Source organism: Exophiala spinifera (assembly GCF_000836115.1).
Source record: "Exophiala spinifera strain CBS 89968 unplaced genomic scaffold supercont1.4, whole genome shotgun sequence".
Lineage (NCBI taxonomy): Eukaryota > Fungi > Ascomycota > Eurotiomycetes > Chaetothyriales > Herpotrichiellaceae > Exophiala > Exophiala spinifera.
The window spans coordinates 3,434,788-3,447,084 of NW_015622516.1; the positions used below are offsets into that span (position 1 = coordinate 3,434,788).

The following is a 12,297-nucleotide window of genomic DNA, read 5'->3' on the forward strand; positions in this document are numbered from 1 at the left end:
TCCGCTTGGGTAAAGAGGTGATGAGACCGTACTGGGTCAGCGCGGCGTGCTCGCCTGTAACCCCTAGTTCAATGCAGGGAAAGACACCATGGCCTGAGTTGGGCAAGAAGCCGGTCAAAGTGGATGGACGGGCACTTCCCCAGACTTGACCGGTGTTAGAGAATCTAGCTTATCGTCCCCAAACGGCCGCAAAGCGGCGCAAAGCGGGACAAAATGGCCTTTTCATCCTCGCGTAAAGGCAGGCCAAGGGACAATAGACCGGCTGAAGCATTTGAAGACGATCCAGGAGAAGGGCCGATGCAAGAACAAGAAAATGGAAGTGCCGGGCGCACAAATGATGTGAGCCCGGGCAGCTATGCAAGGGTTGTCACCAAGTCACCAGCCATGAATAATGCTCTGGAGCCACGACCAGATGATCGGGCAGAAGCGCCCCCAGCATTGTGGCAGTGGAAGTGGCGAACCGGCAATGCGCGCCCTGGACGATTGCAGCATGCCGATTCCGAGGAACAATTGGGGGCCTTTTACGAGAGGTATCTCCGTACGCCAGGGGTTGAACGCTGCAACAATAACATTATTATTAACAATGGAACCAAACAAACAATGCGAGGCCCGTGATGCATGCATTGTGTAAGCCGCCCTACGCGTCGTGCTCGGGCATGTCAAGAAAAGGGACGAAGCGAAAAACATTCCTTTCCAACCAATTGCCCTTAGCCACAACAAGTCCGCTTTTGAGCCTTTTGACAAGTTTTTCGCGCGGCCATGGTCGGGCGTGTCGCTCTTGAGAGGCAAAACAAGACGAGACGAGACGAGTGATGATCTGTCGACGCTACAGCCTGGTCGGAACGATTGGTGGGCTATACATAGCAGTGGAGCGCGGGGACACACTGCGATGATCCTGGCTCATGTCCACGGCGCTAGAGTAGGGGAACCGGCAGGATCCAAGTAGGGGAAAGAGCCTGTAACATGGGTTCGACGAGGCCAGTGGAGAGGACTCAAACTCGTTGAGGTAAGGAGCAGAGATAGGGAGTGATAGGACTGGGCTTCGAGGAGGTGATGACCTCACCCAGAAGCATCTGATCGCTGCAGGCTTCAGGGAGGAAACCCTCCTGGCCCTTGTCGTGCCGTTGTGCGGCTGTGCAGGCCCATGAAGCCATTCCCTTTCCCATCGAGGCCATGCCCGATCAGACGCCCTGGTTGCTTTTTGGCTCCCACCCTGCCACGCTTTTCCCTCGGCGGTGGATCGCTTACAGGCTCTGGGTCTTTTTTTTTTTTTGCTCTGGAGCCAACTGTCATTGACCTCAGGCCTCGTAACGCTTCTAACACGCCTGTGGAAGTCGAACTGTTGATTCCCACTTGGCCCTACTCGTACCGCCAGTTGCCGGTCAAACTGGGGACGGGCAGGGTGTGTTATGCACCTCGCGTCGCCAGTCGCTTCGTCTTGCCCTGGGATTGCTGTTACTCCCAGCGCGAGAAGGGGGCCGTGTTCCAGGTAGTGAGGTTCCCACGTTTCGAGGACTCGTGATGGATGCGGCGAAAATTCTGCAGACGGTGCGAAGCATCGGCCGGTATGATTTTGAGAGGTGTCTGGAATTCGCGGCGGCAAAGCCACTGGCGATGGCTGGGCTTCCGGGCGTGCCAGAAGAACATCGGCAAGAAAGCGCAGACAGCGACAGCGGGACAGAAACAGGCATAGTGTGGTTCTCGTACTCGTACGCATCGCATGCTGGCTGCAGTTGGGCCACTCAGCGAGGCACCGCAGTCTCCGCTTTTCTATTTTTCTCTCACCCGCTCACCCTCGACGCTCAGCCATCCTCCCATCGTTGACACACTCTTCTTCGCTTTGCCATCATCGCACCACCCAGCTTATCCACCTCTCAACCCACTTGTGCTGCAAGCCCCTCGTCGGATGCTCATCCTCGAACGTCTCTTCCCCTTGCCTTTCCTCGATTCAGCCCGCTAGTCGCTCACTGCCACTAGACTTGCCTCATGCCAACTCGCCAGTGACCGTCCAGCCAGCGAAGGGGAAGATGCTCCCGTTGAACTCGCCGGGTGCGACTCCTGCGTGACCTGATTGAACACTGCCTTCTTGAGCCCTTTTGCCCTCGCCGTCAGATTCCTGGCTGGCTGGTGCTGGCCGAGCCCGATATACTGTAGCCATTTCCTTCCCCTCCTCGGCTGCCTCTCTCACACTCCCGCTCCACCTCTCCATCAACCCATTCTATCTGCCTTCGACATTTTTCCGGCTCTGTTCGCAGACCATACCTTCGTTTATACACACGAACCCAACATTCGCTTTTCAGACGCATTTGATATTCCTGTTCGTTAGGATCTTCAATCGCTCGAGTCTTACGCTTTCGATACGTTCGCTGAAAAGTCCTTGAAAAGCGCCTTCTTCGCCTCGGTACCTTCTACCCGCCTACTTGACCATCCCGGCTTCTTCCACCGGGTGAAGACATTCGCTAGGTCTGAACTTGGAATAATCCCTATAACCTGCTGCTAGCTCGAAGAATTCTATCGTTGGATACTGAATACTGGAGCTCATCGGCCTGCCTGCGCTGTGCCTACGCAACAGAGCGTCTACACAAAACCGCGCTTTAACCATACTCCCGGAACACCCGGTGTGTGGAATTACCTCTCGAGAGGGTATCAAGCAGACCAGCTCATTCATATTGTGACTGATCCGTATCGGAATCCAGACTTCTGGGTACGTATATCCCTGAGGACCAGTTACCAGATTTAGCATCCAGCTTCACGGTGCCGGTGTCGACCTACCAACCCTTGCATCAGAGATTTGATTCATAATTTTCCTCCTTGTGAAATTGGGTCATTCTCGTGTCCAGGAATCGTCTTGAATATCTCGCTAACATCCCTTGGGTGACAGCTGTCTCAGGTTGAAAAAGTGAAGTCTTCACTCCAGAGCCTCTGCCTACCGAGCATATCCAGCACCTTCACCTCTAGCCTTCCACCTCAGCTCTTCTCCAGAAAGGTAAGCAAATAATCATTCTGGTCAAGAATTTCGAAATCATCTGGCAATAGTTTGGCTGATCCATGGGATAGTTCGTGCCGTCCGTCTGGAATTCTTTGTTCTCGGGGCTAGTCTGCCTCGGCATCCAGGATCTTTCACCGTCTTGGAAGCCCACAACAAGATTCCAAGTCTCGATTCAAATCGCCGCAAGCTCGACGTACCAACTGCTCAAGGCCTCGTCGCTTGTCCGGCCAGCCCCTCAGACCACGTCTCAGAAGCCTAGGGGCAAAATATCTCCACATACACCCAGTTGCCACTCGAATGTTCACCACGAGAATCACGACTATCGACTCTAAACTCGAATCTCGATAGCATTTGCAACAGTCGCTCGCTCTGATTTGAGGAGACCTCTCCTCATATCCACCACACTCGTTTAGTTACAAGTCGCTCGCTTTGTGCTTTTATTCTCACATTAATTTCAGCCCGCGTACCATTTCAATACCGTCAAGCTGGCTTCCATCACTTACGGTCATCTTCAGGTGAGTGCAATTTGCTGTTCCTGGTCATGTCTTAGCCTTTACGTCGGCATCATGACCCAGGGGTTCTCCAGAATGATTCAAATACTGACACCTATCTCAGGCTCTCCCAGACTTGCCCGGCCCCTTCATAGTCGACGACTCCTACGACCCGGCAGTCTTCGAGGGAGAGCATTTTGCCAATCAATACCAGGAAGGCCTCGCGGCCAAACCTGGTCCGCTGTTCCCCATGTCTGGTTATGGGAAGTCAGAGCTCGCAGGTATGGGTGTGAACCATTTGTCCGACGTTGTCGCTCATTCGACAACAGATTTCCCGCCTACCGATACTGAAAATCCAATGTTCTACGGCACATTTCTCCAAGCTCCGTATAGTCATCACCATCTTCTCCAGCCTACTGCGAATCAAGATGTTGACTTCCAATTTGTGTCGCAAGACATCAAACCTTCGGTCCAACACATGAGGAACTTCAGTGCTCCACACTCTCGGGCACCTTCAACGAACACCATTCATCAGCCTGCTCTGAAAAGAAAGGCTTCCATGACTGAAGAGTACGACCAGCCAGCCTCCAAGAGAACAGCAGTGGCACAGGTTCAAGTCCAAGACCCTCAGGGTGATTACTACGACCTCAGCGGTCAAACCTCGCCCGGGACACCATTTGTACTTACCCCGACTGGCAGCACCGGACTCCCAGTATGCGCGCCCAACTTTGCATCACCAAGACCGTCTGGCCACCATTACTCCACCTCGACGGCTTCCCAAGTGTCATTGACTGCTCCGTCACCGCATACACCCGCTTTCAACAGCCCGTCCTTCGCTACTGTGAAAAGCGAGCAAAGTCCCAGGGCACCAGTCACGCCCATTCCTCGGCCGGCGACAAGCTCTCCCGTCAAATCATCTGTCCCTAAGTTGGTTCGTACCTCCACCATGCAACAGTCTCCTCCTGGCTCTTTCTCCGGCATGACCATGGGACAAACTCAGACCTTCAACCCTTATTCCATGCATCCTCTTAAGGCGAGCTTGAAATTGAACGGCGACCTGGAGACCATGAAAGAGTCCTGGACCAAGGATGAGAAAGAGGCTCGTCGTCGTCTCGTTGAGTTCCGACGAAGCCAAATCAACAGCACCATTACCGCCGACTTTAAGCCTGTTGCACCACAAGACCGTCAGCCTAGCAGCATCTGCATCTCGTGCATCTGGTGGAAAGAGAAGAACGAATTCTACGTCACCTCCGTCGATACCATCTACCTGCTCGAGGCTCTTGTTGGGGTGAGATTCACTGTCGAGGAAAAGAACCGAATACGCCGAAACCTGGAAGGATTCCGGCCGATGACTGTTTCCAAGGCCAAGCCAGACAGTGAGGAATTCTTCAAAGTCATCATGGGCTTCCCTCATCCCAAACCCCGCAACATCGAGAAGGATGTCAAGGTGTTTCCATGGAAGATTCTATCTACCGCCTTGAAGAAGATCATCTCCAAGTACTCCGCAAGCTATTCTTCAACAGCCGCGGTCGTTAACCCGGCTTCGATGTATTCTGACCATGTGGTCGACTTCCGATTCATGTCTTCACCTCAACAAGAGTACATGCCTGCGATGTCTGCAACTGGGTCTTATCCTGTCATGAGCTCGGAAATGCAATACATGCCTGCGCCACAACCCATGCCCATGCAAGCACCACCTCCGGTTCCTGAGCTTCAACTGCAGGTGCCAGAATACAGAACCTTCGATGCCAATGGCCAATTCTACTATCAAATGGTCCAGACTCCTAACGGGACCATGCCGATGCAGCGTGGTCCAATGACAGCACCAATAAACCGTCCTAATTTGGACTTTGCGCTCGCCAACGGCAACCCCGTCACCACGGCGCCGCATAGCGCTCCAGCGGCCGCCTACCAACACGCATTCTTCGAATCGAACGAGTTCGTGCCTCCAATGCACTATCCACAACGCTGAAGTGTGCAAGTAATCTAGCATTTTCCCTTTCTTGACTGTCCTTAGCATCTCATTCCTTCTGCCGAACACAGGGTCCTCCGGTTCCCATCCCCCACCACGGGAGTATTTTCTTAATTGCATTCATTATCACGGCGTCGGCAGGGGAAAAACTGGGAAATGTATTGGGAAGAACGATGTCATGTACACAACATATTTCTGTACACCACAGATGGGGTCATGTCTTAGCGATCTATTATTTTGGGACTTGGGCTGGCTTGTCTGGGAAGTTTTTCAATGCAAGCAAGGTTTCGCTGAGAGTCGAGTTGTTATATTCGGCTTGCTCTCGGAAGTAATACTGATGTTGAGGAGAGACCTGAAAGAAGCCGGGGAGATGTTCATGTATATGATTTGACGAAGCATAGATGATATGCCAGATGACAGCAAACGCGACCCCGAGAGCGCATCGATAGTAACAACAGCAATACATGAAAATTGAAGTTTAGATTTCCTCCATGGGTTCCTATATGGGTCTTCTAGTCCTCGAATTGTACGGAGTACGAGATGCGCGAAAAATGGGTGAGATGGATACCTGTACTCCGTACGGTATAGGCATTAAAGGCGTTGGTGGGGGGGTCTTAGCCCCTTTGGGCGGGTATCAACATCGCCCAAACCACCTGCGCGTCGCACAGTATTTTGCGTCTTGTTTGGTATCGCGGCCGGCGACGCTATTGCTTGCTGCTTGCTGCTGGCATTACTACCCGTTGTCGTCGTCGCCAAGTCCCTCGCGGCCCTCTCAATGAGCTGCTGACATTCGCTCTCCCAACACCCTCAATCATTATCTCTAGAGCCAATACCTAGGTAGATAGCCTTGGGCCAGCACCGCAATGGCGACGTCGACACCCACGCGCCGCCATCGATCCCTCGAACCCACCCCTTTCATTCCCTCCTCGAGTCCGACTGAAAGGAGCTCAAGCGTCAGCCCGGCGCGGTCGGGGAAGCAATCGGCCTGCACCTACACCTTCACGCCGCGGCGCATCAAGTCACTCCCTCGAGCTTGGGAACGACGGCCACTCACGCCGCACGTACCTCGGAACGATGTGCAGAAGATCTGGAAGCGCGTGCCTCTCGGGGAGGTCATGGCCAATGTCGGCCATGGGTGGAGGAAGGATGTCGGCGGTGGGAACGTGAACGGAAGGGCCGTGAAGAGGTTGAAGGTCACGCTCCAGGAGGCAGACAAAGAGAACGTGGCACGGTACTTGCCGTCGAAATGGGAAGATGGCGCGGGAGTGAATAGTCCGAAACGAAAGGCGGTGCATGCTGCCTGTGGGTTTGTGGCAGTTAACGCCGCTGCTGCGGTGCAAGGTGAAGGTGACGGCCATTTCCTGGAGGAGACGGCTGAAGGGGTGGATGTGGATCATGGAGTGTCTGACGTGATGAATGTCGAGCTGGTGAATGATGTTTCGGAGCATATTGAAATGGCTGGTGTGGACGCCTCCGTTCGGTCTCAACAAGAAGAAGGAGACGAGGAACAACAAAGGGAAGAGGGTAATGGCCTTTCACACGACGTCTTAGATAGTTTGGACTCTCCTACACCGAGTGAAGAGAGCGACGAGCAGGAGCGTACAGCCACGTTGAATCCCGAGAGGTCTTCGGTCGAGAAGTCTATGGCGAATTCAATTCACTCCGAGGAAATTCCTGGTCCGATGCAGCAAACCCTGGAGTGCCAGGCCGGCCTCTTGTCAAACACTTTGCAAACGGCAAACCAAGCTCCTCCATTGTCTACGGACCACGACGATACAGCATTCCTACACGACTTCCTTTCTCGCGCTCGCGCACAAAAAGCGGCGAAACAACAAGAAGCCATGTCCCAAGACCAAGCAGCAATACCGATGGACATCGCAAACGCAAACGCTACAGGCTCCAATGACATTATATCCTCCAACGTTCCGACCACGTCCCATGTCGGAAATGCCCAGGAACCTGTTCCGACCACATCCAACACGTGGGATGAGACTCCAGTACTTCGAGCCGATCAAGATACGGAGCCCAGCGTGGTCTCTCCACGACGAAGTTCAAGACTCACCACCCGATTGCCACGGCCACAGAAGCCCATCACCACAGTTCCAAGCAACATCGCGCTTAAGAGGCTGAACGGGACTGAATTCATCGCAACCCAGCGCGAGACCCAGTCGCTAGCCATGACGACAAGAGCGAATACGAAGAGGAACAAAGCCGACGCGGTCAATGTCCAGCTTAAATTGATTCAACTGGCAGCCGAGCAAAAGGCACAGGCCGGACAAGTGCGACCTCTACATTTTCCGAAAAAGGACGGCGCAGAAAGGAAGAAGAGGAAAAACACCAAGGTAGTGAGTTGGGACAATACGATTGCGAGATTCGAGGATGGGGAGGAGGTGTTGAACAGCAGTCTGGATGAGCCGGGGAGTGATGCAGAGACTCAAGGGGATCAGAAGCCGCTGGTGGCGAACGAGAACACAGACGGGATCGGTGGTGCAGAGGACGAGAAGAACGAGACCGGAGGGAATCCAGAGGAGAACAAGGAGAACGACGAGATTCACAGAGAAGAACAGAAGCAGGTCAGGAAGGTGCGTCGGTTGAGGAAGCTGAATGTCGGAAACGTCAATGGGACTCCAGCGCCGAAGAGACGAGCCAGTCTAGGAATCCCGGTACCTACCACGGCGGCGAGTTCATTGCTTTCGAGCGTCATGGGGGACAGTACCGAGAGGGAGATGGCAGGATTCTTGGAAGAAGCCGCGAAACAGACGATTGTGCCCGTGGGCCGTGAACAGGGCGCGCATGCCAAACCGAGGATCTTGAGAAGGAGAACGTGATGATGTTGATGTCGAGAGAGTGTCAGAGACGGTTGTTGTTGTTATTGTTGTTGTTGATATTAGGGGCTGGCCACCACACGGGGGAGAGTCCACGTTGCCCCTGTCGCTTGTTGTGACGGTTTGGGAGTTTTTTGAGGTTCTGAAGATGCATACATCTTGCCACTGCCGTACACATATCCCCCTCCCTATCTATCTAGTCAGGTACTCTGGAGATGGGCGATTGATTTGAAGCAAAGCGAAGCGTCGCGGAGAGTAACGGCGAATCTTTTAGGCGTGGTTGTGTGTCGTGATGTGTTTTGTATTGTAGCCTTGAACGAGGGACCGGGTACAATTTTCTTCTCCGGCCTCCTGATGATTCACCGCAATAGTCGAAATGCCGATGATGATGTTCTTTGAGAAGGTCCGAAAAAATGAGTTGCTCCCACCGCTGCCACTCACTTCCGCTGTTGGTGGTGGTGGTGGGTAGGGTGCAACAAATGCTCATGATGATGATGATACTACGCGAGAGTCGTACGTGTCAAAAGTCACTGGTGACGATGAAATCTAATTTGACGGTCTTGAAAGGTGTAACAGCAACGGCAGCGACAGAAGAATCTAAGCCCAACGGATCTGCAAAGGGGTCTTGGGGGGATTTGGGCTGGAGGAGTGGGAAAGGGGGTACTGGACGAGGCCCGAAAGGGGCCGGGAATGATGGGTTTGCTGTATTGTCCTGAACACCGGCCCCCCCGGGGGCCTTGGATTAATTGGTGAGGTCTTTATTTGACGATTCGAGGTCTTTCACACCATAATATGGCTTCTTCTTCGACTTGAGGGGTTTAGAACTTGAGACTCTTCGAGATTTTTTTGAAACAAACGCTCATCTATCTGTTCTTGTCGACTCTCTACACGCTCGTCGTAGAAAACACAAAATCCACAAAATCAAAAAGTACGTTGTACCGTATAGTCAGATAAGTCGTTTGCAAACATTTTATCGCCCAGCAATTTGGTTCTTCACAACCGGCGGGATCCAGCACAGTGCCACGTTCAGCGAGATGGTAATGACGCCAATGATCCAGAACGATGTCGCGTAGCTGTTTGGATGGTATCTGAAGATGATGGCGAACATGATACCGCCGAAGTTGCCACATGCTCCAGTCATGCCACTCACGACTCCGTTGGCCCACGGCAGGACGTGAGGGACCAAGGCGAAGTTGGCGCCGTTGCCAGCTTCCAGGAAGAAGGCCATGCCGGCAATCAATCCGAACATGGTGCTTTGGTCGTGGGGGTTCAACACGCCGATGACGATCAACAGGACGCCGGTGATGATCCCGAGCGCGTGGATCCAGATCTTCTTGACCCAGACACTGTGAGTTTTCTTAAACAAAATGTCTGCGATGATTCCACCCAAGGGTCGGTACACCACGTTCAACAGACCGAACATTGCTGCCCACTGGCCTGAGGTCGTCTGGCCCAGCGACTTGAAGTTCTTTTGATAATAGCTGCCCAGGATGCTGTTGATCGCCAACTCGCCGCCGAAGCTGCAGAAGTAGCAAAAAGCCAACACCAACGTCTGGGGTTTGAACATGACGCCGAGAACTTCCTTGGGCGTAGGTTTGACAACAATTTCGCCGCGCGCAGTGTCGAGCATTTGCTGCTCGGTCATCTGGGCTTCACGGTCGGCGAATTGAGATGTCTTGCGTTCACCCGTGGCGTCAAAGTGCATCTTCTCGCCGCTCTCGGTGGGCGTATCAGCGCCTTTTGGAGACTCGGGCGCGTCCATGATGCCGGCTTTAGGTGCGTCGACGAGCGTAGCCTGTATGCCGTGGGCAGCGAGGTTGGCTTCAGCAATGTTGTGACGTTCACTCCATTTGCCATTTGGGGTGTCTTCGCAGAGGAAGAGGATGCACAGAGCAGTGGCAACGATGATGACGCCAGGCACGATAAAGGCGACCCGCCACGCGGTGTGAGGTGTTAGCCCTCGATGGAGGAGGGAGTCATAGATTGAAGGCATCACGCTGTTGTTTGACCGTTAGTATGTCCGTGACACAGGTTGATGTTGCGATACTTACAAGTATGTAACACCACCACCGGCATTACCGAAGCCGGCAGCGATGGCGTTAGCTGTGCCGACGATATTCTTGTCAAAGTAGCCCGTCGACCAGACCTGGCACGGGACGAAGCTGCCACCAAGAATGCCGATGAAGAATCGTAGAGCGAAGAGTTGGCCTCTGCTGTATGCCGTCCCGGACAGGAAGGTAGGTATGGCACCGATGAGGAGACATCCAACAAATGTGTATCGAGCGCCGAATCTATCGCAGCAGGGTCCGGCAATGAGACGCACCAATAGTGTTGCGCAAAGGGCTATGATGTTGGAATTGGCCACGTCGGTTTTGGTCAACTTGAGGTCTTTCTGAATGGTATCGTGCAACTGAGCGTGTATTAGTATACAACCGACCAAAATGAATACAGAATGTCGACTTACCAACGGTGGGAACGCATACCAACTCCAGAAAGCCACAAAGAAGCCGAACCATGAGAAGAAGAACGTCCGACCATATTTATTGACGACGTTGAAGAAGGGAAGGGATCGTGCCTTGTGGGTGACAGGGTTGACCTCTGGGGCCTGCCACAGTGAAGCGAAGCGCATGATGAAAGAATATGGAAGTCACGAACAGTCTTCGTGCAGGAATAGTAGCCTCGACCCGAAATGAGGTATCGGAAATGTAGGTCGATGTTGGCCTTTACTGGAAGATGTCGATGGAGACTGACTGTTCACGGAAAGGAGACTGGGAAGCCGTAGATATATGTCGAATGCTAGGGGCAATCATCCGCTTCGCCCCCGTATCCTTACCGTCGTTGAGGGCACACAGACTCGCGGCCTGATATGACGATTGTATGCTTTCTCCGGGGATTCAAGCCAAGTCCAAGTCTCCGCTTCTAGACCGGACGTATGTTTAGATGAGCAAATCCGCGGCGATCTGCTTCCAACGATCGAGGTCCACAGGACGAATCAACGGCGTTGAGATGCAAGCCACAATCTGACCGGCGCCAGAGCGCTGCTGATAACAGTGCAAAATATGGGTCCAGATTGTCTTGACAAGACCCAGTTATACTGTTATAGCTCCGAGGCGGAAACGTCTGTAGTGTATTCAAATACTTGGACACATATCAACATTGAGTGCATTCCATCTGTATCCTCGGAGGTTGTCGTAAAAGATTCATTCCGGGACCGATGTTGCTTTTGTTTGATCTCTGCTGGTCGAGAGGCCTAGGCCTATGCGGACTCCGACCGCTTTCTGCAGGTGCGTGGTCTTCACCGGGTGGTTTTCTTGGTCTTTGAAGGCACTACTTCTTCAGGAACGCCGTTGACGTCGCCTGTTTCAAAGGGAGATGCAGTGATATGCCCAAGCCTTTGTTCGGGTGCATGCAGAATTCAGATGAGCAGTAAGTGTGGCAGGTTGATCTATCTAAGATGCGACACCGCTGACAATCGATTGGGTGGAAGGCGGGCGGTTGACACTCAATCGCAGACCTAGGACCAAGCTGATGGGAAGCGCCTAAGGCTGCAGTTGCATAAGAAAGCGACAATGGCGAGGATGTGGTTGGGCGAGGCTGGCGAGGCTTATCTCTTGAAGGCGCTGGCTTCGAGAACCAAAATGCGTCGGAGGTGGATCTTCCTTATCTGCGGCATGCCCCCTGCGCTTGATAAGGCTGTTGTTCTCCTTGGAGCGACAAATCTGGATCTTCTTTGCATTCTCCGCGGGGTTGTTGCTTGCTCCTGGTAGTGTCGATCATATCAGCTTTCATTGGGCATTTCGTGACACCAAAAATTGTATCTTGATGTTGGCGATAGTCCGGCCTCAGCTCGATATCGGCCTGACGTCGACTCGGAATCTCGCTCCCTTGCCACAACTCGGTAGGGCACACCCAAGACTCTTGAAGATCTTCCCAAGGGCAGGCTTGAGTAAAGAGAACTCTCGACACCAGCATGACAGTGTTGGTGCAGTGCTCGTCAGGTTTCATGAAGACGTCCTCGGT

The 12,297-nt window shown here is 53.1% G+C and overlaps 4 protein-coding genes across 4 annotated transcripts; 3 read left to right on the forward strand and 1 right to left on the reverse strand.

Annotated features, from left to right (window-relative positions):
* Positions 1-213: 213 nt before the first annotated feature.
* Positions 214-946, forward strand: PV08_06461 (uncharacterized protein; the record flags this gene model as incomplete). The annotated part of the gene is made up of 2 exons (XM_016380798.1): positions 214-538; positions 633-946. The coding sequence occupies 2 exons, from the start codon at positions 214-216 to the stop codon at positions 944-946; spliced, it is 639 nt and encodes a 212-aa protein (XP_016236625.1).
* A 2,784-nt stretch (positions 947-3,730) lies between these two features.
* Positions 3,731-5,452, forward strand: PV08_06462 (uncharacterized protein; the record flags this gene model as incomplete). Its single annotated transcript, XM_016380799.1, has 1 exon — positions 3,731-5,452. The coding sequence occupies one exon, from the start codon at positions 3,731-3,733 to the stop codon at positions 5,450-5,452; it is 1,722 nt and encodes a 573-aa protein (XP_016236626.1).
* Positions 5,453-6,315: 863 nt separating this feature from the next.
* On the forward strand, positions 6,316-8,280 carry PV08_06463 (uncharacterized protein; the record flags this gene model as incomplete). Its single annotated transcript, XM_016380800.1, has 1 exon — positions 6,316-8,280. One exon carries the CDS (start codon positions 6,316-6,318, stop codon positions 8,278-8,280), a length of 1,965 nt encoding a protein of 654 aa, XP_016236627.1.
* Positions 8,281-9,247: 967 nt separating this feature from the next.
* On the reverse strand, positions 9,248-10,906 carry PV08_06464 (uncharacterized protein; the record flags this gene model as incomplete). Its single annotated transcript, XM_016380801.1, has 3 exons — positions 9,248-10,274; positions 10,329-10,687; positions 10,742-10,906. The coding sequence occupies 3 exons, from the start codon at positions 10,904-10,906 to the stop codon at positions 9,248-9,250; spliced, it is 1,551 nt and encodes a 516-aa protein (XP_016236628.1).
* Between the last annotated feature and the right edge of the window lie 1,391 nt (positions 10,907-12,297).